We start from the raw sequence: 23,299 nt of genomic DNA, 5'->3' as shown, positions 1-23,299 counted from the left end.
TTTGGGCCAAGGCCATTTCTTTTGGTATATTTGAGAACTTGCCTTTTCAGCAACTAAACAATAGAGAGCATATTCTGAAAGTCCTTGAATACACTTGCAAGTTTTAAAGATAGAAACCTGGCCTGGAAAGGGAGTGACATAACCCATACATTTGCCACTTGTGGAATGTTATCTGGAATCATGTTTTCTATTGTTCAACACTCATGTGTAATCCATGTCTTTTGTTGTTTGATTAGTTGCTTTATGACGTATTCCATATTCTGAATGTATGTATCATTTGTTTCTGTACCCTATAAAAAGACTTGACCCCCCTTAATAAACGTCTTTTGCTTTGCCTGAATTACTGGGTGGTTTGTATTTTGGGGTAGGCAAGAAGCCACCTTTGCAAAGGTAAAACTGTTTTCTCTCCCAAATTCAGGGAATAGGTCTTCAGCTTCATGCCACTTGGGGTGCCTGAGTTTTAAAGGCAACGAAGTCATATATGCTTGTTAAAAATAAGAGATTGATGTCTGTTCCTCTCATTCTTGCAAGCCATAGACAATGGGATTTTATGTCATCAAATAATAAAGCTGGCCTTTCTTCACTCAGTGTGTCTTTAGGTGGGTTTGGCCCTTTATGGCACCACTGAATTTTGCAGTCACACATTCTGTAAAAAACCCTAGCCAAACAGGGCTTTTTACAAAGTGCCTGGCTGTTTCTGCACTGAGATACAGATACTCATCTGGACATTAATTTTTTTACAGCTTGAATTTAAATCTCTAAATGACTAACTTATGCCTTTTCCCACAGGAATGTTGTTGAACACAGACTTTAAAAGGGAAACAGTTCTTCCTTGCTTCCCCTTCTAGGCAAACATGGTCCCGGGCAAAGGGCTTCCATGTTTTGGGCTTGCTTTGGCCTTGTCGCCTCAGGAGAGCCGTTATTTTGGAAACGGCGGGAAAAATTTGAACTCGGTTTGAAAAGCTGGAAGGTGGGGCCAATGGATGATTCTCAGGGGAGGGGTGGGGCTTGACCATCTGCTACTTCCTGCTTTCCTTTTCCCGCCTTTTCCCCACTCCCAACACATCGCTGCTCTTTTCTCAGAAGAGACGCCCCTCTCCATGGCGACCTTATTTGCCCTTCCTTGGCCACAAAATTACATATGAAAATGGCCTGCACGGCCACCAAGGGCTCTTCTCCAGCCTGCAGGGAAAGAGCTATTTTGCAAGATGGCTGCTGGCTAAAAAGTGCTGCTGGTGCGGGCGCTCCTTTGCCTTGAGCAGCTCTGGGCCAGGCTGGAGGATCTCAGGGGGATCCTTCTCCATTTCTGGTGGGGCTGTGCCTCTTTGATTTCCCTTGCTGAAATTTGCCCTCCTTGTCATCATATTAAGAAAGGAGGCCTGGGTAGCTCTCGCTTCCTTTTCCCACTTCAGGACCACCCATAAAATTACAAGAAGCTAACCAAAACCCGGCACGTTTCAGGCATTAAGTGGGTAAAATAAAATGCAGGCTTTTGAAACTTTTTTTTAAAACAACCCTTGATTGTGAGAAGAAAAGAGATTAAGTCCTACTAAATGGAAGATATGATACACCATGATCAGGGAGGTCGCCAGGGTATGGACAAAGAAGTCAAGAGGGCGGCCATGATGGTGGGCTCAAAAGTCTCTGTTTTTTATGCTCATCCCATGCCAAGACTGTTCTTCAACGTACTGAACTTAGGGCCTGGGAGACCCAGGTTCAAATCCACCCTCATTAGTTGATTGAGCTGGTCGATATCTTTCAATCCAGCCTACCTCACTTGTTATGGGGAAAAAATATAAGGAGAGATTTATGCACTGTCTTGAGCTTCTGAAGGGAAGGCTGGATATAAGTTTATTAAAAGGAACATATGCCCCAAATTGGCACATGAGAATGATACACTTTATAAAGTGTAAAGGGGGAATCCTTCCTTGGTTGGTCTTTGGGCTGTTACAAACTGCTAGCATGGCAAGTGTTTTCAGGTGTTTTTAAAGTTGAAAGCATTTTTCCTGCTCATTAGTGAAAAGAAGAAATGCCTGTTAGTAATATATTTTGAACTTTCTAAGCTGACCTCACTTTCATAATTATCCTGTGACTAGGTCACCATAATTTTCTATAGTCACTCAGATCTCCCAGCCCTAAGCCTGGGGGTTTAAAGAAAATGCTTCGTACAACCCACAATTTATGACGTTGACTACCTCAAGGCTTAAGTTCTTTAGCAAGAACCACAGGTTTTGAGGTCTTTTAGGAAAGGTAGGGCAAAAGAATAACTGAGAGGCTCAATTTTTCTAAGGTGATAGGACATGACAATCAAATGGATCCTCCATGTTCAGAAGCAGTATGCTACTGGTGCCTTGAGATGGCTGTAGGGACAATACTGCTTCTATAGTGCTGCCTGTGAACTTGTGGAAGGAATTATTCAGTGTGACAAATTTTACCCCTTTAATGAGCTGGAGGGTGGTGGTGGTGGTGGTGGTGGGTTCAGGAATTAAAGAGGTGAAATTGGTGCCTTAAAACTCTGCAGAGTTTAAGAGATGCATTTTGCCTCTCCCTCTCCTCTCCTCCCCTCCCCTCCAAATACCAATAGCCCCTGATTTGGCCTTAACCAATCTAGAAAATGCCGACAAAAGGGGTGGAGGTGGGGATGACAAGGTTCATGTCTTCCAGGCTACACGTTTTGAACCTTGCTTTGAAACAATATTTTGGAGTCTGTAAAATATTCCTGCTTTCACCAAATTCATGTCAGACATATTGAACCAGTTCTTACGGCCGACCTGGTTGGGAATTACAAAAACAGTACTTCAGCAGAATTTGGAAGGCACCAGTTTGCGGCAGGTTGTTTTGCTTCATTCATTTTCTTTTATCCACCATAACTATTAGTTTAGATTGTAATTCTGTGGTCGTCTAGATATTGTGAATTCATTTATTATCTTTATTATACTGCCATAAGGGATGCTGGGCATTGTGGTTCAGAAGGATCACATATTCTCCACTCTTTTTGTAATAGTGAATATGTTTGCATTGGGGGGAGGGATGGTTGTAAGCAATTCTGAATACAGCTCTAAGTCTGATATAAATCAAATGACTATAATTTTTCTAAATTCAGATCTGTGCTGGGGCCAAACCGTATAAGAAATCTGAAAACTTTGACAGTAATACTTCTATTACCCTATAAATGTGATACTGTATAGTGAACACTATATAAATGTTCCACAGGAGTCCCTTGTAATATACTTGCCTTGGGTCCAGCAATATGTCTGTCTGTGAGGATATGCTTCTTTGCAATTATCGCAAATGTCGAGTCAAGCTTTCGGGCTACGCATGGGTCACAGCCTGCTCACATATCTTCTGTGACCAACATGGCAGTGGAGAGTTCAGCCGATCTCCAGCAGTCTGTCCAGCTTGCACCAGTGCCCTCTCTGGCAAGTTGGATATTGTTCGGACAGAGCTCAGTCCTTCTGAGGAATATAAGGCCATGGTATTAGCTGGACTGCGCCCAGAAATTATTCTGGATATCAGCTCCAGGGCTTTGGCTTTCTGGACATATCAGGTAAATTATATCCAGTAATGGCAGTTTGAATTAGAAAGACTTAACTAAGACTTTCAAAGTCAATACCAGCAACATATCTTGGGCTACTGTTTTAGGCCTTTGAAATTCTATTTCCCATCTTTTATTATCACAGTAATGCTGCTTTTGAAATAACTATGCAGACTGGGAATACATTTATTTTTGTCATAACTTTGGATGTTGCAGCAAGTATCTGAGTCCCTAAACTCTTATTTAAATTTTGAAACGTAAGACCAACTGTTGATATTGACACCAGGTTTCACTGCATTAAGAACTGTTATATACACAGTTATATTCAGAACAGAGGTTTCAATAGAAGTCAATCTGGAAAACTTCAGTTTTTTGTAACAGCAGGGAAATATAACATTGCATAATTTTTTCCATTGTGGGGCTAAATCATGCTTTAAAAATGGGCATAATGTTTTAATGTCTGTTTAAGATTTTATGGTATAGACCATATATGGGGTTTTCACAATGCAGCTGGTTTTGAGACACTATTTCACAGTAATTTTGAAGCACCAAAAAACTCTGCCAAAAATGAATTCAGCATTTAAGTAGTCCACAGAATGCTGTATCTGAGTGACACAAGTAATTTCATCCAGATCTTCCCAAGACTTATACCTTTCCACTTATTCATTATATCCATGTAGGTCCATCAAGAGCGTTTGTATCAAGAATATACCTATAGCAAAGCAGAGGGCCATCTGAAGCAGATGGAGAAGGTCTATACACAGCAACTCCAGAGCAAAGATATGGAGCTGACATCTATGAAGAGTGAAGTCTCTTCCTTAAAGAAAGTATTGGAGGAATACAAAAAGAAATTCACTGAGCTCTCAGAGAAACTCATGGAGCGTAATCGTCAGTACCAAAAACTGCAGGGCTTGTATGATAGCCTGAGGTTACGGAATATTGCTGTGGCCAATCAGGAGGCAGGCCAAGAGCCTCCCATGATGCCTCAGCCTGCTGTCTTTGGTTTCCCTCTGGGTAAGAATGGTGGCTTTTAGTCTGATAGTTCACAAGCACTTCAATGACAGGGTGAATAATGCTTGGCTATAATTCATGCACAAAGAGCATTATTAAAATGACATGGGATTGATGAGGACATTAGGTGTCAGACAAGTGCATGAATGTGGCAAGTATTGCATACTATGCTATGCTCCTGTTAATAACTTACTGAGCATATTTGGCTTTCCTAGCAATTTAAAGATGTGTTATCTAAACACTGTGGTTAGCTAGACCTTTTAATTATCATACTTCACTGACTGTTCTCTAATTACGTTGTGTTAATGCACGACCACAGCGTAAGTAACATTTGCCTTTCCTGATTGTTGAGTTCCTGCATGCATTACATCATACTGAACATGGGATAAATCCTGTGATCTTGAATTTCAGACTGTTGATAGACTGCAATGCACAACCTAAAGAAAAGTTGTGGCATTGTCCTGAAGTAAGACTTCAGTTTTGGGATTGGGACATGAAGCATTATGATGAATCCTAACCATTTTTAGATATTATTTTGAAGCTAAGCTATTTTTAAACAGTCTGGATATTTATATTGGTTATTTCCAGAGTAAATATCATACTAATTGATATCTGTATATTTTCTCCTATGGAACAATAGCTTTGGGAGCCAATTTAAATTGGAAAAACTGTGGAGAAAGGTTTAAGCAACCTTTCCCCAGCCCCTGTGGCTGCAGTATGGTTTACTTTAAAAACAAAGAGAGATTCTGATTCTGGATCTCCCACGTAAATGTAATCTGGCCCTTATTATGTGCATGTACAGGTGTTTGGCATCAACATACCAGTGTAGCTAATAATGCCATATTTACAGTATAGGAAATTAAAGCCCTTCTCTAATATCATGTCTCTCACTCACATGTTCTAGGTAATGCTGCCAGGCTCTCTGGGAACACTACACCTATCCAGGGCCGGCGTGGTGAGGGGGACTTCCATTTCAAACCCTTCTTTGCCTCCTCTCCACCAGTGGGCGAGTCTGGCAACAGCTTCTTTTCCTTTGCCTCTCCCGACAATGATTTGGAACACCACACAGGAGGCAACAGGGCTTATAAAATTAAGAGAATGTAAACTCTAATTTGCATTTAAATTTAATTGCAGGACCTTCTGAAAATCCACTTCAGTATTTACGGGCCTGAGGTTTAAAAATAAACAAAATCTCAACCCTAGAAACCAGATTTTCATTACATGAGTGAATGTCTAATATTTTCCTGAAAAACCGAGCCATGCCATATGTTAAAGCAAGAGTTTCTACAAAGAAAAAGCGAGAATTTTCAAAGTCAATATTTTTTAAACTGTTATATTGCTGTGTTACTGTAGTTTACTTGTGCATGAGTTTGTTACAGTATACATCTTGTCATTGTTCTGTCACATGGCAACCTCCTTCCAAACACAACAGTTCTGACCCATTCTCAGCGTGTTAACTATTGTGTATTGTCACTGACTCAGTTTAATTGGTACTCAAATATTTAACAATTGCATTATTGTAACAAATGTGTTGTAATGTTTTAATCTACTGATGACTGTTTTCAACTGTCACATCTTAAAGTAGCATGTTTTCTTCAATGTGTGTGTAAATATATTTGCAAGGATTTGCTTCTTTTGTTCATTGCTACTTGTAGGTAAAAATATATGGAGGGAAAAAAATATTATCTGCCTGTATACATTTCCATTGGTATAAACATCTGTGGATGACTGTCTTTTTTTTTTGTTTTTTGCTTGTGATTAAATATTAAGTGCTTCTCCAGTCATTAAAAAAATAGCCCTTTTATGAATTTCTTTAAATGGACCTGTATTATGAGGGTTGTATTGCTCTGTTTGATAAACCAGATAATTAGATTACCACCATCCATATGATTCTCTGTGTTGAATTGAACTGTAAAATTTAGAATGTCCCAATGGGCCTTAAGTTAGTCATGATTATTAAATCCCATTTATTTCAATGGGTTTATGGGTAAATATAAATCTTGATCCAATTGTATTTCATTATCATTCCATTTTGTACATACACTTCTAGAATCACCCTGACCAAAGGAAGGTTAAGATGAGCAAAATGTGCATAAAAGTGAAATCTTACAAGAGTGGGACGCACATGTGGGCATAGAGACAGTGAGAGGGAGGGAGTTACCAGGAAGGCAGCATAAACAAAAGAAGTAGAATCTGCAATAAAATATGGTGATGTGTTCAAATCCCCTAGTAAGAGGATTCTGATACTGTTCATGATTCAAACTCACTATGCCCTATTCCAGTATGCTACTCTATTCCTCCACCTATTTCTTTCTGATTTCTGTTAGCAGTTATTTTGTAAGTACTGATCATAATCAGACCCCATTTTTTTGGAGAAAAGGGCTGTTTTCTTAATTGTTATGGATTTTTGCTTGCTTGCTGTTTTGAATTTTTGATTGTTTTTGGTACTTCCATAAAAGACCAAAAAACAATATACAACTTTTTTGGGCTAAGGGTACATCTGGAATTTTGAGAGGATACGATGGGCAAATGGATGCCCTAGGAGAACTGTTTTTTCACCAAATGGATGTCATGGTAGGCATGGCTAGTAAGGAAACACCATTTCCTTAATAGAATATGAAGGAATATTAATATTCCATTTAATAGAGCTGTGCATACTTCAAAGCTAATTAGAAAGAACATAGCAGAGAGAGTGATGAACATATAAGAGTTATCCTGCAGACACCTTTCTCTTATTTCTCAATGGTGATTTTTGGTGTTCACTACTTGAACTGTCTGTTTAAAAGTTAATATTGGGAATATGAGAAAATCATACTTCCCATAAGCTGGCAGCAGGAAATATATGGCTAAAAGTTAGATGGAAATCCCCAGAGACATATCTCTACTGGAAATAAACTGGATGTTTATAGCTCCATCTGGACATGGTTCTCTCAGCTCTTCCCCAAAGTTATAATTCTTAGATCCTACAGGAGAAGCCTGGAAATAGCTTTAAAACATTTAAATTCCAGACCTATGACTGGAAAATAATAATAAAAAAAAATCTCAGAAGAAGGCAGGAGTCCCCACTTTAAGAACAAGTTCTGTACCCAAGGTCTGTCCTTAAGTTGAATTTGTAGGTAAACCAGAACAGTATTATTGCATAATACTGTATAAGTAGTGTTGCGTAATTAACTCAAACCATTATGTATTTAACTTGAATCGTGTATTTAACTCAAATTTTGCTACAGTAGGTTCTGTTCTTAACTGTGGGCCATCTGTAACTCAGGTGCTCTTAACCCCTATTGTCAAACTGTTGCCAAAAAAATGCATGGACTTGTTCATGTAGTCACTAAGAGCTGAGCTTCTTTACCTTTTAAAATGCATTCACCCACAAAGTTTAAATTGCCATATATTTAGCCTGATTTGTATAAAATATATCTGGCTGGAAGGTACGTTTCCTTTCTCTTCCACAAGGTATCCAGCGGTGCCTCCCCCAGACAGGATCAGACTAGCAGCTGAAAGTAGCTTTATCAAAATCTACTCGCTGCCATTTCCTGGGCCTTCCTCAATATCTAAGTTGCCAGGTGTTCCCCAAAGCGCTGTGATATTTTAAACTGGTTAGAAGCTTTTATTCTAAATTCATTTGGTGCGGGATTACAATTTACAGTGCTAGTTATCTCCTAGGTGAAACCGGGAAAGAAGACCCTGGCCCACCCTGTCAGCATCGCCGCTGAGAAATCTGCACGGAAATGCCCACGCCGTCCACGGAGTCAGTCCAGCACCAGGGGAAGGAGACTGCAGGTGCAGCTTTGCCCCTACGCCTGACCCGAGTATGGCTTTTGCTGCAAACCCAGAATCACAAGCCGGTGCTAGAGATTTCTTTTATTCCCAGAAAATTGGTCTAAGAGGAATCCTGGGTTAGAAATGCCACTAAAAGAAAGCTTAGAGACAGAGATCACGGAAGAACTGAAGGATACAGTTGCGAGAAGCGCTGCTTCTCCTGCTCCATCCGGATTGCTCTGCGTCCTCCAAGCCTTTAGAGGTCTCTACCTTCCTCCGCGGTTGCAAGCGAGAGAAGAGCAGGAAAGGGCGGCGAGTCAGCAGCAATCATGGCCGAGGAAGAAGAGGAAAACTCGCAAGCTGGGCAGCGTTTGCAGGTACGGCGAGTAACAGACGGTATTCTCTCCTCTGCATTTTAATGCCATTATTAAAACAAAGATACCTGCGCGTTTGTTCTGTGGAAGGGACGGAGCAACGCCCCGAGGCTTTCCCGGATTTACGCAGGCAGTTAATTGAACGGGAGCAGGACTCGCTGCCCCAACCGCGCAGCGTTCAGAAGTCGAGGACGAGCAGGGCGGCCGGCGGAGCTTCTGGCTCTGGCGGTGGGTGCAGGGCGATTGGTGCCATGTGCCTTTATCTCGTTTTCACTGGCTGACTTGCTGCTCTGAGAATTTTCAGAGCTCAGTAATTTAAGCAATGCTGGAAGGGAAGAAGTAGGCAGAGAGGGGGACAGTGATTTAGAAAGAGCATGGGCGTAGAGAGGGACCCCAAGGTGAATATGCCCTCCTGCTTTGGTTGCAGGTAAGTGTGAACTTTTGTAGACCTTCTCAGGCTTTCTTTGATCCCCAGGATGCTCAGAATAATCAGCGGAATCGAGTCTCATAGCTGCGCCCTGAATGAGCCCGAGTATCAAACCTGATGATCTTTAGGATCAAAGATTTCTGGGTTAATCTGTGGTTATTCAACGAGGAGGAAAAATGCTTGTTGGTTTGTTATTTAAAAATGCCAGTTCTGTGCTGTAGAATATAGTTTCAAAGTTTAGTTAGATTAAGTTTGCTCCTTAAGTTATGCTTGACTGCTGGACACTAGTAGTAAGGAATGTTAAAGGGAGGACTGATTTCCTGATTATATTTTGGATTTTCATATATATTTATTTTATCTTTTACTAAGTCAGCATAATGATAGACATTTAATCAGTTGTGCTTCCAGGTTTGTGCTTTCTTGTAACAGAATGGATACAGTAAACCTCAAATTGGTCAATTACGTTTTAGCTTAGATACTGTGTGAACACAGATAAATGCTTAAGTTTTGGTCCAGTGTATTGCGTAATCTGGGCTTGTCTGTTGTGCAATCACAGCCCAAATGTCAGTGAATTTTAAATTGGCAAGACATGACTATTGGAAGGTCTGATAGTATTTATCAACTTATTAATAGGAATTGGTTGACCAGTTATATCATTTCCGAGATCATTATTTTGAGAATCACAGTGTGGAAGATGCTGGAAAAAAACAACAGGATGTTCGGGAAGAGATGGAGAAGACTCTTCTAAAAATGGAAGCGATAGACGGTAATTCACATATAACTTGAATTTCCATATCTCCATGTTAAGGGATTTGTTTTGTTTTATTATTAGATCCACCAAATATACTGATCTGCCCGAATACATAAGATACATGCGCAGAATTAAAGACGTTTGAGTCCAGTACCTTGGGGGAAGGGGGGGGGATATCAATTCTGAAGAATGATTATAATCCTTCCCCATAAAAATCCAGTTCTGTCTACCACAACTTTGTTCATTTCAGCATTTTGATAACTGCAATTGTTCATTACTTAGACACCAGAAGTCTTTGTTGTTTATTTTATTTATTTGTTTATAAGATTTGTATGGCCACCCATCTTGAAACAAGTCTCGGCAGTTCACAACAACAATAAAATGACAAAAACCATAAAAACCATAGAACAAGAACTAAAAACCTGGCGCTGCAATCAACCTTTCAGGGTGCCCCAACAACCATCCACAGGTTCCACCATTCTACCCAATGCCTGGGTAGAGAGGCTGGTTTTAATGGCCTTCTGGAAGGCTAAGAGGGTGGGGCCTGCTGGGTTGGGGGGGAGAGTGTTCCATAAGGTAGGGTCGGCCACAGAAATGGCATACTTCCTAGGTCCCGCTAGATGGTAAGATTTTAGGGAAAGGGCCTGGAGTGTGCCTACCCTATCCAATCTAGTGGGACAGGCAGATATCCTCAGGAGAGGCAGTCCTGCAAATAGCCTGGTCCTGTACCATGTAGCACTTTAAAGGTAATGACCAGCACCTTGAATTGCACCTGGAAGGAAACTGGAAGCCAGTGCAGCTCATGCAACAGGGTTGTAATGTGGGCAAACTAGGGGCACCTGACACTGTGTGTGCTGCTGCATTCTGGACCAGTTGTAACTTCTGAGTAGTCTTCAAGGGCAGCCCCATGTAGAATGTGTTTGATTAGTCTAGTTTCCCATAATAGGGAACCAGATGCTTCTGGGAGGCCCTCAAGGATGACATGAGGACATATTTTGTTTTCTGTTGATAATCAATTAACTTTGGTATTAATTGGAAGAAAATCTTGCTGGTGTTTGGGGGTCATTTAAGCAAAGAAATTTAAAAACTTGTGCACTCTAATCTTGGAAAATAGTTGAAGATTCACTTTTGTTAAATACCAGCAACCTCACAGACAAATCATCTCATGCATTTATAGCACTGAAACTTAAATTAGGGCTGCTACACTCAGAACAATTTGAATTCTCCCTGAAATGTAATAAACTAGAAATACCAGAAATCAAAAGAAAAAATGGAAAATTACAGGTAGTCTGCAGTAATCCACTGCCTCATTCAGCGACTGTTTGAAGTTACAACAGTGCTGAAAAAGTAGGCTTACAACCAGTCCTCAAACTTGCAGCTGTTGCTGCATCCCCACAGTCACGTGATCGCGATTCGGGCACTTCACAACCAGCATGCATTTACGATGGTTGCAGCATCCTACGGTCACGTGATTGCCATTTGCAACCTTCACAGCCAGCTTCTGACAAGCAAAGTCAATGGGGAAGCTGGCAGGAAGTCATAAGTCGTGGTCATGTGATGTCCTTAATGACCACAGCGGAACTGACATAAGTCTGGTGCAGTCATGTGACATCTTATTTAACAACTGCGTTGCTTAGTGATGGAGTTGCTGGTCCCAGTTGTGGTTGTTAAGTGAGGACTACCTGTATTGGCTTATCACTTGAAACAACAAAAACAATGAAAGTTTATATCTGGAATTCAGGTTAATGATTTATCATTATTTACTAAGATAGAACATATCAATTGCTAGTTGTATGGTTTTTATACCCAGTTATATCAGTTAGGGACATCTGTAACTGAACAGCAGATGGAAGATAAAAATAAACTGACAAAAAGAAATGTATAGCTACTAAACTTACAGCTCAATATTAGGTGGATTTTTTTTTAGACAGTGACGTAAGCATGGAATCTCTTTCTTTCTCCTCCACCCCTACTAGGCCTATCAGAAGGGCGAGCTTACATACTGATGCTTAAGGGGAAAACTTTGAATGTATCAGCAGACTATAATGCCCAGTCTGAAGAATTGCTCTCCAAAGCTGTCAAGCTGGACCCGGAACTGGTGGAGGCTTGGAATCAGTTAGGCGAGGTTTACTGGAAAAAGGGTGATGTCTCTGCTGCCCATACCTGCTTCTCTGGAGCGCTCAGCCATGTAAGCTTCCCTTAGATTCTCTGCTAGCAAATGGTTCTTTTGTTTGAAGGGCTGTTTGGAAACCTCTGGCTTTTCTAATGGCATTCTGTAGATCAAGTAAACCCCTTTCAGAGAAAAGACATGCTGCAAAGAGTAATTTGGGGAAACAAGTATTTGGAGCTTATCAAGAGTGAGTTCTTGTTTAATGCAGAAGTCTTGTCCTGCAGTATTGTGATTCCAGCTGAATATGCTTTTGTTTTCTACCATTTCAGTGTAAGAACAAAGTCTCCTTGCAGAATCTCTCCATGGTGTTACGGCAGCTGCGCACCAGTTCTACTGATGAACACGCACAAAATGTGATGGACAGTGTGCGGCAAGCCAAACTGGCTGTGCAGATGGACGTGCGTGATGGACGCTCTTGGTGTGAGTTTATAATGTGATCTTTTAGCCTATGGTGGGATAGGGCAGAAAAGGGAATGGGATGTGTAATTTGCTAATTTTGTTTTTTTTGCATTCCACAGATGTCCTGGGTAATGCCTACCTCTCCTTGTTCTTCAATACAGGGCAGAACCCCAAGATCTCCCAGCAAGCACTGAGTGCCTATGCTCAAGCAGTAGGTGCTGGAGGGGACCTGAGAGAAAGCTGTGGTATGGGAGGAAGGGACTGATGGTCACGTGAAGCCTCCATAGCAGTGTTTATCAACCTTGACAACTTTAAGATGGGTGGACTTCAACTCCCAGAATTCCCAACCCATGCTGGCTAGGGAACGTTGGGAGTTGAAGTCCACCCATCATAAAGTTGTCAAGGTTGAGGAATACTGTTCTATAGTAAGTTCTAGATTGCCAGGTGAGAAGAGTAACTTCTGTGTGGTAGCGTGGATATTGGAAGGCTTGAATTTACATTCTTACTTAGGTCCAGAGTACACTATGTTGCCTAACAAATTGTATATTCTTACATCTTGTCTGCAAATACAGGTGAATGAACGACAAAGTCTGGAAATAATAAAATGCACTGTGGTACTTAAGGCTGTGGATAGGGAGAAAATTATATATGAACACAACTTTTCCTGGAATTATCTGGCTAGAACTTTTCTTTTGGTGGCACGTTTTACATTTAAGTAATCTTTTGGGAAGATGGATTTGGAACAATGTTTTAAGATGCATAGGATTCTGTTAACTCATTTTGTTGTACGCACTGTTACATTACATTAGTTGTCCAGACTTACTGCTTGATGTGAAAGGCCTAAAGAGTTGCTGCCTTCCCTAACATATGATTTGCAATACTGTGTTAGACTGATGTTCCAGTAATTCAGCAGTAGCAAAATAGGTTTTTCAGAAGTCTACAAGCATGGTAGAAACACCCATCGTTGTTAAGTCCTTAATACCTGACAAAAGGGCTTATTTTGAAATGGTATAGAGATCAGGAAAAAGGCACAGAATTGTTGATATTCTGGAGTTTAGACCTCAGTTCCCTTGAGTGTCTATTTCTAATGTGATTCTTGCTTAATAATGACATTCTGCTTATAAATCCATATACCGTGAGAGATTTTATAAAAAGTCCATTTGCTAGATAGGAGAGGGAGTACCACAGGATTTTAGTGCATGGGGAGGGGGAAGGCTGTGACATCTTTTCCAATTATCCCCATGTTGTAATTTGGTTTGAAAAAAACATGGTTTGGAAAAAAATTCCGTTGGCTTCACTGGAAACCTTCCAATTTAATTGTGGCAAAGATGAGCCCTACTGGATACATTGGCCGCTGGGGCTATGCACCTTCAGTCCTGAGAACCCATGTGGGTTCCTTCTCGCTTCATGATACCTACTCATAGTCCTTGGTTGAGGTAGGTTGTAAACAAAAAGGAATGTTTGCCTTGGAATATTATTTAAGGGAGGAAGAATATCCCTTATGAATGAATTTGTTCTTACCTTCATGTTTTTCTTCTGATTGTTTTGTAATAGGAAAAGGTGGACCCCATTGCTTCTTGTAACCCAGATTTGCATCTCAATCGAGCCACGGTAAAGAAACGGGACACAGAAGGGTATGATGCAACCTAAAATTGGCTGATGGGTGGCTGATCTATCAAGAACAGCTTTAGAATCCCAGCTGGTGATTCTGAAGTGTAATATGATCCAAGGGTGCTGGCTAAGTTGTTGATTGGGAAACCAATTTTTACTTTTTGAGGGGCCTGTGTTCTGATTGCTCTGTATCAGCTCATGGCAGCACCTGCTGATCTGTTTGGACTTGGAAGCTAAACAGCGTTAGGGGTGGTTAGGACTTGGATGGGGCACCATCAAGAAATCTCAGGGTTAGAGACCGTTGAAAAAACATTCTGGGAAAGATAACATCAAACACAATATAGCTCCATGAATGTGTCTATGAAAGTCACTGTGGCAGAGACTCTTGTGGACAGAGAGATGGGAAGCTGACTAGCGAGTAACAGAAAACAAACTGGACTCTCTAAAGATGTAGAGAACCTGCTGAAGTTTATTCTCCCCAGTCCCTTGAACGGGCCTGTACAACTTGTAGAGGGAAAAGGGCCACATTGCTAAATGAAAAATCATTGTGGGCTGCCAAGGAATACCTGGTGCACCATTCAGCTGTTGAGTGGCTAGTGGACAGGCAGTGGCACTAGAGGTGGTGGCAGCAATGAGGCTTGGGGACACTTGGAATTGTGTCTTTCAGGAGGGCGCTGAATTTGTTACTTTTTAAAAAACACCAGTGGGCTGCAAAGGCTGCTTGGCAGGGGTTGTACATGGCCCATGAGCCTGCACGTGGCTGCATGTGGCCCATGAGCCAAACCTGCAGGCCTGCCCTTGAGCATTCAGGGGCAGGGGTTGAAAACAAAGACGCTTGGAGCCTCAGCAGCCCAAACCAAGATCTCAAAGTAATCTTCAGAATAAGATGTCTAACCAAAGAGGCAAACTGACCTGGCATGTTCTGCTTTTGCACCAATGGTCTCAATAATCCTTCCCACCTCAGCTGTGGGTGTATAAGCAGCTCCTTACCTGCGTAGCCTCTGGCCCCCTTTCTTGCTCCTGAAGAAGGCTTCCTAGTTTGAGAAACCAGCTGTCTTCTCTGTCTGGACAGTGAGTTGAGTCCAGGCCACACAGCACAAAACTGTCTCTCAGCCTCAGCAGTTTTAAGATGTATAGACTTCAACTCCCAGAATTCTTCAGCCAGCAACTCCTAGAATTCTACACATCCACACATCTTAAAGTTGATAAGGTTGAGAAACACTAGCATAGAAGGATAGGGGGAATTTGTTTGTACAGACCTGATCAGGGCAATCCAGCAGATGCTTTTCTCTGCAGGTTTCTTTTTGTGGCCCTCTGCCATCTCTCAACCTCCTCCAACCCTGTACAGCTCCTCCTTCATTAGAGCAGCCTTTATGCTCAAAAGGCATTGAGTCTGCAGGTACTCATTCTGCTGCTGTGATTTACTCAAAAGGAGGCTGGTGTTTTTCTTTCTCCAAGAATCAAGCTCAATTCAAAAGCAACGTTACCCTTGCCTGCTGCCCTTTCCTGTAAAGGTCCTTTTTGGGGAAAGGTAGGGATCCCCCCCCCCCCCCCCGCGTGAACAAGGAGAACTACAGTCCAACAAAGCTGGTAGTGAAAACTGGAATACAGCCTCAAGGCTGGCATGCTTTAACAAGCAGGTTCATTCTTACTCTAATCCAGAGTTTTTCAAACTTGGCAACTTTTAAGATGTATAGGGAATTCTGGGAGTTGAAGTCCATACATCTTAAAGTTGCCAAGTTTGGAAAACACTGCTCTTATCTCTGAATCTCTAAGAACTTTTCAATTGATGTGTTTGGGTTTCTTGTCCTATTTTTCTTTTCCCTTTGTGTGTGTGTGTGTAAGAGAGAGAGAGAGAGAGACAGAGTTTTATTCATGTATTAGAATGCTGAACTTTTGGTTGTTAGAGACAGGCTGCCTATTCAATTTGACCCTAGCTTGTTTTGTTTTTATATACATTTTGCACAGCTTTCTAAGTATGAAGAAAATTACATGGAAGCCCTGGAGGGTTTTGCACGGGCTGCAGCCCTTGATCCAGCCTGGCTGGAACCTCAACAACGAGAGCAGCAACTCATGGATTTCCTTGAGAGACTAACCAGACTCCTTGAAAACAAGGTATTATTGTGGAGAGACTTGGATTTTTTGGTTCCACCACTTGTCCTGTCTATATTAGATAATGTCACTTCCACGACCAAACCTTGTTTCTGCTGCTTTCCTGTCATAGGGCAAGGTGAAAGGCAAGAAGCTGCAAAGCATGTTGGGAAGCCTGCGTACCTCCCATCTGGGTCCTTGTGGTGATGGGCATTATCAAGGGCCCTCAGGTCAGAAGGTAGAACTAAAGCGACAATCCCTCAGTGCCTTGCAGCCTGGTGTTAACACTGGTACTGTGATATTGGGGAAGGTGCTATTCAGCCTAACCACGGAGGAAAAGGTGCCCTTGTGAGTATAACACTGTGTTTTGAACCTTTTCTGCCTTGATATCACCATCTTCCAGTGTAAGCTTTCACAGCCTGTATCTGTTGGGCAGTGTTGGGCTTCAGGGTCTAGTGACTTTGATCTAGAGAACAGGGTTTTTTTAGATTTTTTTTTTATTCCATGTTTATTACTTCATAAGTAACTCAAGGCAACAAACATACCTAATACTCCTTCCTCCTATTTTTCCCACACTAACAATCCTGGGGGTAGGTTGGGCTGAGTAACTAGGCCAAAGTTGCCCAGCCGGCTTTCATGCCTAAGGTGGGGCTAGAATTCACAGTCTCCGGGTTTCTAGGGTAGCACCTTAACCACTATACCAAACTGGCTCTCTTGACGTTTCACCAGCAATTGTGGCTGGGATCTTTGGAGATAAAGTAGTCTGCTTCATAGACCACAGGCAGATCACTTCACCTCTGGAGATGGCAGCCACAGCTTCTGGTGAGGATTCATGGCTAACTAGACATCCCTGAAGCAGCTGAGATGGGTTTACGGTGGAGATCAGTGGCCAGACAGTGAATTCTGGCTGGCAAGGTCTCTCTGGAAAAAGGAGAAGTCATGGGATCACCCACTTGCACTCTGGACAGCTGCTCCTCATGAGTGGACTGCAGGAACTGAGATTTTTGTGGTTGGCTCCTGAGTTGAGCAGCTGGGAGTCCAGGGATTTCAATCAAGCTCACAGCTGTAATGCAGTCTACACAGACATAATATTCACATGAGCCTCATTTCTTAAACACTTTAATTTAAACACGAATATAACTAATTTACAGCTAAAGAGAGATTTTCTGAGTGGCAGGATAAAAAAAAAATTCCACTCGGTGAGTCATAATTCTTTCTGGATTGAAAGGGAAAAAAAAGTTTTTTTGGCAAAAGGCTTAAGAAGAAGTGATGTAAGAAAGTTTAAAGGGGATTATTTTTTGGTGAAAGTCGTTCAAATAACATTTTGAATAAATTGAATAAATACCAGACTTTCGTGGTAATGTTTTTTTGCTTACTATTATAGAGTGCAGACAATTGGTGGATTTTACAAAACAAAAGATAAAGGTAATATGAGCCAGACTGTGATGCTGACTATAACTACAGAGTGCCATTTGAGACAAAAGTGTTAAGGACACAGGAAGACAAAATAGAAAAAAAGGGAGGGGGGCTTGCCTTTTCTCTTTCCCTTGCTTGAGACACTTTCATTTTTGGATTATAATATCATAATGGCAACCACCAGAAAAGTGGCAAAAATGGAGAAGAGGAGAGGATTGCAGAGAGAGGAATTACACCAGATTTGCTTCAGAAAATGTTTGAACTGACCAGTAAGTTAGCTGAATCACTTGATACTAAATTGACAACTTTTGAAAAAAGAACGTTTGAAATGGAATTACGTACAAATGATGAACATGTAATTGCTAACATGTATAAACTTTTATTGAAATTTGAAACAGAAGAAAAACAAGTGAAAAAATGCCTGATAAAGTAGGCTAAAATTTTTGGTTATAATATACAGATGGAACAATAGAAAAATATGTGGTTGAAAGGATTGAAATTTACATCATGTTATAACCTTAAAGAGAAGTTTTATAAAATGATCTGCTGTTGGTATAGATCACCAGAGAAACTGTCTAGAATGTATAAAGGAACTTCAAATTTAAGTTGGAAACGTGAACAACAGGAAGGAACATTTTATCATGTTTGGTGGACGTGTAAAAAAGCTAGAAAATTTTGGATTCAAACATACACACTGATTCAGAAGATTTTAAAGATTAATATGCAACTGAGACCAGAGGTTTTTCTTTTTGGATCAATCGACAAACAGTTGGAAAAAAGTCATGGAACATTGTTTTTGTACATCATAACTGTAGTGAGATTATTGTATGCACAATGATGGAAAGATTCAGCACTACCCACCATGAAGGGGTGATTGGTGAAGATGATGGAACCTGCTGAGATGGCTAAATTGGCTTCTTTGATCAGAGAAAAGACAATTTCATTTACATTTATTGCTGACTGGAAACCCTTTTTGTGTAAAACAGAAAAAAATGAACTTATGATTTATGGTTTTGATGATTAGACAGGATAAATTATAGAAAGAAGAGGGTTATGTTGTAACCATAGAGTAACAGATAAATTTGTAATTGTACTTATAACTGCTGTAAAGAAGATCGGAAGTTACTTCTTTGTATCGTTTTTTCTGTCTTTTCTATTTTTCTTTTACTTTTTTCCCTTTCTTTCTCGTTGATTTTTTTTCTTTTTCTTACTTTTTCTTACTTTATATTAGTTTGTATTAGTTTTTATCTTTCTTTTTAAAAATCTTTATTAAAGTTATATATATAAAAATGAAGATGGCAGCAACAGTTGCTGGCAAAATGTCAGGAAATCTGTTCTCTAGACCACAGTCACTAAACCCTGAAGCCCAGTACTGCCCCCACCATCTGATTTAGTTTTAATGTCCTCACCTTACTATCTGTTAACTTATGTGCTGCCTAACCTTGGAGGCTTGGCATTGATATTCATTGGCTGCATTATGTGTAATATCTCTCTTATGGTCTTGCTTTATCCATGTTTATTGTTTTAATTGTTTTTAATCAGTTTTGTAGAATGTTTTAATTGTAGGTTTTGTTGTACACCGCCCAGTCACTTTGTGTGAGATGGGCGGCCCTATAAATTTGACAAAATAAATAAATATCTAGAAATAGTAAAACAAGCTAATACACTGAAGTGACATCCCTCTTCCTCTTTTCCACAAATATGGCATTCTTAATGCTAAAGGAGGCTATCAGTACTTATGTGGAAAGAAATGTTCTGGCATTTTCTGAAATACGGTTAGAGTTTTGGTGATTTTCCAAGGGAAGCTAGCCTGAATAAGGTCAGGCTCCTAAGAGCATCTGCCTTTTGAGGACTGAACTTGTGATAACAAGACTCTTTTAGGTGAACGTAAAAAGCCGTAACGCCTCTTGAAGTGCTGCATACAGTCTGTGCTAGATCTTTACTGAACACGTCTAGCTTAAATTGTGCAACGGGCAATAATTTATTTCCATTTTTCCACTCTCTGTTCTTCAATAGCACTTTTGGATTGATTGACTCTCTCGAGGGCCCTTGTTTTGCTGTTACTGTTTACAACATGGTACAAAGCTGGGGGGTCCTTATTGGGGACTCAGTGGCCATCCCTGAACCTCATCTTCGGCACCATCACATCCAGCACCAGAACAAAGTGAGTCTGTTCCCTGCCCGCCTTTGGTCTGTCCCGGTGTCATTGTCATGAATAAAATTCAAACTTAATCAGAGCCCACAACAAATAATCTAAAGATTGTAATGGGCAACATGGACTTACTTAAATAGAAAAGTATTGGAAATATTCACTTGAAAACAGAGACAGGCGGTCCAGGGTATATAAGCTTTCATCTTTTTCATACCTTTGCATTCTTAATGAGTTGTACTGATAATTCTCCTGCCTGTTATTTGGGGAGAAAAATGTTTTAAGGGAAAATACCTTTGCAAGCCAGCCATAATAGTTAGGCTTTAAGTCTTAAACCAGTGTTTTTTACAAGTCTCACATTACCTGAATTCTTCCATCTCCTAATCCTTTGTTTTCCCTGCTTTTCAGAGTTTTACTTTCTCTGGCATCCGTGTTGAAACTCCTCTGCTTCTGGTGGTGAATGGCAAAGTGCAAGGATCCCAGAACCAGGCTGCTGCTACCATTGCATACCAGGCACAAAGTGAATGAGGGGGGACAAAAGGGCAAGATGGGGATAACCCCCCTGTCAGCTACCTCTCAGAGTAGTTTTTCAGTTGTTTAGAGAGAGGTTGGACTGATTTGTAAAATATATTCAGCCATTAAGTGAAGGAGTGAGAGAAAAGAGACTGCAGAATGTTTGCTCAAACTGGGTGCTTAATCCCCACCCCTCTTGTTTTTCCTCCCAAGTTTCTCTTCCACAGACCCTGGTTTCTGTGTTATCTTCTATTGTACTAAAATGAGCATCTCCAGAAAATCAGGGGCTGCTCATTTTGTTCCCTGTCTCTTTCATTTTCTCCCCCTCTTGGGAGTCCTCCTTTCATCTTCACTCTTGCTTTGCTTCCATTGCATTTAAGTTTGGGTAGCCAGTCACCTTAGGTTCTGCCTTTTGTAGATTCCATTCATCCGGATCAGACTCAGTTATTTCTGCAGTCTGTTACTGAAGTCAGAGGGACTTAGGTTACCCTGACTACGCTAAATCCCACTGACTTGGGAGTGAGTATGATCAAGTCTACATCCAACTCATTATTTCTGTGTATATATAAGAGATACTTCCTGTATTTATTTGATATTATTTTGAGATTGTTTTTGTAATTTTTGTATACTTTTCCCCCAGACTCCTGATCTTTTCCCTTCCAATCCAATAAAATGTGTTCTTTGCCATAATACTTCTTAACTGTTTCCCTTTATGTAGAATGGTAAAACAGCTATTTTAATTAGAAAGCATTAAGGCCAATGAAAGCATATCCAGTGTTGTTCTCATAGTGCTGTGCCTAATAGATGGCGTTGAAGAGAACCGATTGCCTAAGGTGAAGGTGGTCTTCATAGCTGAGCAGGAATGTCTGTTTTGATAGCATGACCAATCAGTTGCCAAAGAACGGGGGAGAAATAGGTCATCGTGTGGACTGAATCTGCCTTCTCTTCATAGCAAGTAATTTTATTTGGTGGCCCTACCAAATTGTGATCAAGAAATGGTTAAACGTTGGCCCACGGTTGCACTTATAAATAAAAGAAAAAGCTATTCAAGTGGTAAAAAGTAGACAGATTGTACACTTTGAAATTTAATTTTGATTTCTTTAGTTATCTGTAATGTGAATCAGCAGTTCTATATGTATAATATGCATATGTAAAGAGTAATGGTGGTCACATCATTAAGTTGAGTTTCACTCATGCTGACATAAATGGATGCATCCATGAAGTTTCCTTGGCAACGATATGGAAATAATTGCCTTGGGTTTTTAATTTTTTTTTTTTTTGTCTAAAACAATGTTTCTCAACCTTGACAACTTTAAGACATGTGGACTTCTACTACTCCAGGAACTGATAAAGAGTTAGGCTTGTTAGACTCTGTAAGAAACAAACTCCAGTAACTTTAACTGTCCTTTGTAGAAAGGAATTGTAATGGCTTACACACACAGGAGAATTTCAAATAGTCTGTCACTGCTGAATTTGTCTCTTTTGGTATAAAGACTGGGTTGACGTACCACACTAAACCATATACCCACATAAGCATTTATTTATTTATATATTTATACTTCAGATTTGTCACTGCCCATCTCACTGTGGAGATGGGCAGAGATATATGATGGACTGTACTGTGTGAATTCAGTAACTTGCTTATTTAAGAAATCATGGTTAACCAAACCATGGTTTAGCGTAACATGTAAGTTCAGAGTCTCCATTGCTTAAAATTCAGCGTCATACCAGTTCCCAAATTAGCATGTACTATGTGAACAGATTCCTTGACCGTGTTGCCCTGAAGAACAGGGTAACATTCGTATAACCTTTCTTGAACTCTTGACCGCAAAGGGTAAATGCTGTTTAATTGCTTGGCTTTGGCACTGTAGAAAAGATAAACTGCTACAGAGAGCTGGTGGTTTTAATTGGCTCCCGAAGGAGAGACCAAAGGCACATGTTCAAATGTAGCACTGCTTAATGATGCTGAGATGTTTTTCTCTTTAACTAGTTTAACTCTTGCGAAAGCCGCTGGAATGTCCCCTTGAGAAAGTGGCAGTTCCTTTTGGAGTACAGTCATGTATGAAATAGATGCTTAGACAAATGTGAGGGGAGAGTGGTGGATTCAAGCCAAGACTTTTGATTTTCTTGTCTACATTTCTCACTTAGGAAGAAGACCATGATACCTGGGTCATTTTGCTGTTTCCTGCCATTAAAGATGGCTAACTAATTATTCATGAAAATAACCTTTGGGGTGCTTTTCCAAGAACAAACTCAGTTCTTGTACTTGAACAGGAGGCAAGCACCTTAGTGACTTTAAGTGATCAGACAGGATTGTGACAACTGCTAAAAGTGAATATGCTAATTTTTCTGGCCAAAGGCTAAAAAATGCATAGACCAAAACAAAAATATCAACAAGACTTACTTTACATTGAATTTGATTACTCCCTGTATTTATGATAATTTTCTCCTTTAGCCAGCTTAAAATTAACAGTCTAGTGGCAATTCTTCAAGATGTTTTTGGAACTTTATGTAAGACTTAACATCTCCATTGTGAGTCATTGTTCAACATGGTTTATTGAAAAACACATTTTATTCTTTTTACACAGCATGTTAACCCATAAACCATGGCCTACAAATCACAGGGGTTAAGTACACACAACATGATATACTGTAACATTCACGCAGTTACAGCGGGCATCTCACGAGTGAGGGGAAAGAAGACACCAAACTGATTCTCCTTTGAGGGGGATGAGAGCGCCCAGACCGGAGTCTGGAAACCTCTTTTATTGAGTACATCAGAGGGCTGGGTTAGTACATCAGAGGGCTGGGTTAATACATCAGAGGGCTGGGTTAAGCATATATACGTCACACTACCTAATACAAGCCCATAACCATATATGATAATACATGAAACACAAGGGATCATGTGCTTCGATTGAGCACGTGACAAGCTGCGGGGGCTTGCCTCCTGAAATTTGAGGCTTTTCCCCAGGTTGTTGCTGGTACTTTCCATGCTAGCTTCCTTGTTAGTGTACGACTGATTTTACTAGTCTGCACTAACAGAAATGCCTAGCTTGTGATGGGGTGTTATAATGCAACATCTCCTCTGTT

General features: G+C 40.6%; 2 protein-coding genes and 1 non-coding gene across 3 annotated transcripts; all 3 read left to right on the top strand.

The window, feature by feature from the left end:
- Nucleotides 1–503: 503 nt before the first annotated feature.
- Nucleotides 504–647, top strand: LOC112541856 (small nucleolar RNA SNORA79). The gene has a single exon (XR_003085789.1). It is a non-coding gene; the product is annotated as a small nucleolar RNA SNORA79 (small nucleolar RNA).
- A 2,603-nt stretch (nucleotides 648–3,250) lies between these two features.
- CCNB1IP1 (cyclin B1 interacting protein 1) lies at nucleotides 3,251–5,650 on the top strand. Its single transcript, XM_007438086.1, has 3 exons — nucleotides 3,251–3,547; nucleotides 4,216–4,549; nucleotides 5,451–5,650. Exons 1-3 carry the CDS (start codon nucleotides 3,251–3,253, stop codon nucleotides 5,648–5,650), a joined length of 831 nt encoding a protein of 276 aa, XP_007438148.1.
- Nucleotides 5,651–8,589: 2,939 nt separating this feature from the next.
- TTC5 (tetratricopeptide repeat domain 5) lies at nucleotides 8,590–20,892 on the top strand. The gene is made up of 10 exons (XM_007438087.4): nucleotides 8,590–8,682; nucleotides 9,740–9,872; nucleotides 11,834–12,045; nucleotides 12,297–12,447; nucleotides 12,546–12,637; nucleotides 13,981–14,037; nucleotides 16,006–16,152; nucleotides 16,262–16,476; nucleotides 19,561–19,708; nucleotides 20,102–20,892. Exons 1-10 carry the CDS (start codon nucleotides 8,635–8,637, stop codon nucleotides 20,219–20,221), a joined length of 1,323 nt encoding a protein of 440 aa, XP_007438149.1. The 5' UTR covers nucleotides 8,590–8,634; the 3' UTR covers nucleotides 20,222–20,892.
- The last annotated feature ends 2,407 nt before the right edge of the window (nucleotides 20,893–23,299 follow it).

Source organism: Python bivittatus, unplaced genomic scaffold (genome assembly GCF_059951505.1).
Source record: "Python bivittatus isolate LINGU-HERP-01145 unplaced genomic scaffold, Pbiv_v1 ctg000430_np1212, whole genome shotgun sequence".
NCBI lineage: Eukaryota > Metazoa > Chordata > Lepidosauria > Squamata > Pythonidae > Python > Python bivittatus.
This window is presented reverse-complemented; position numbering and strand designations above follow the sequence as displayed.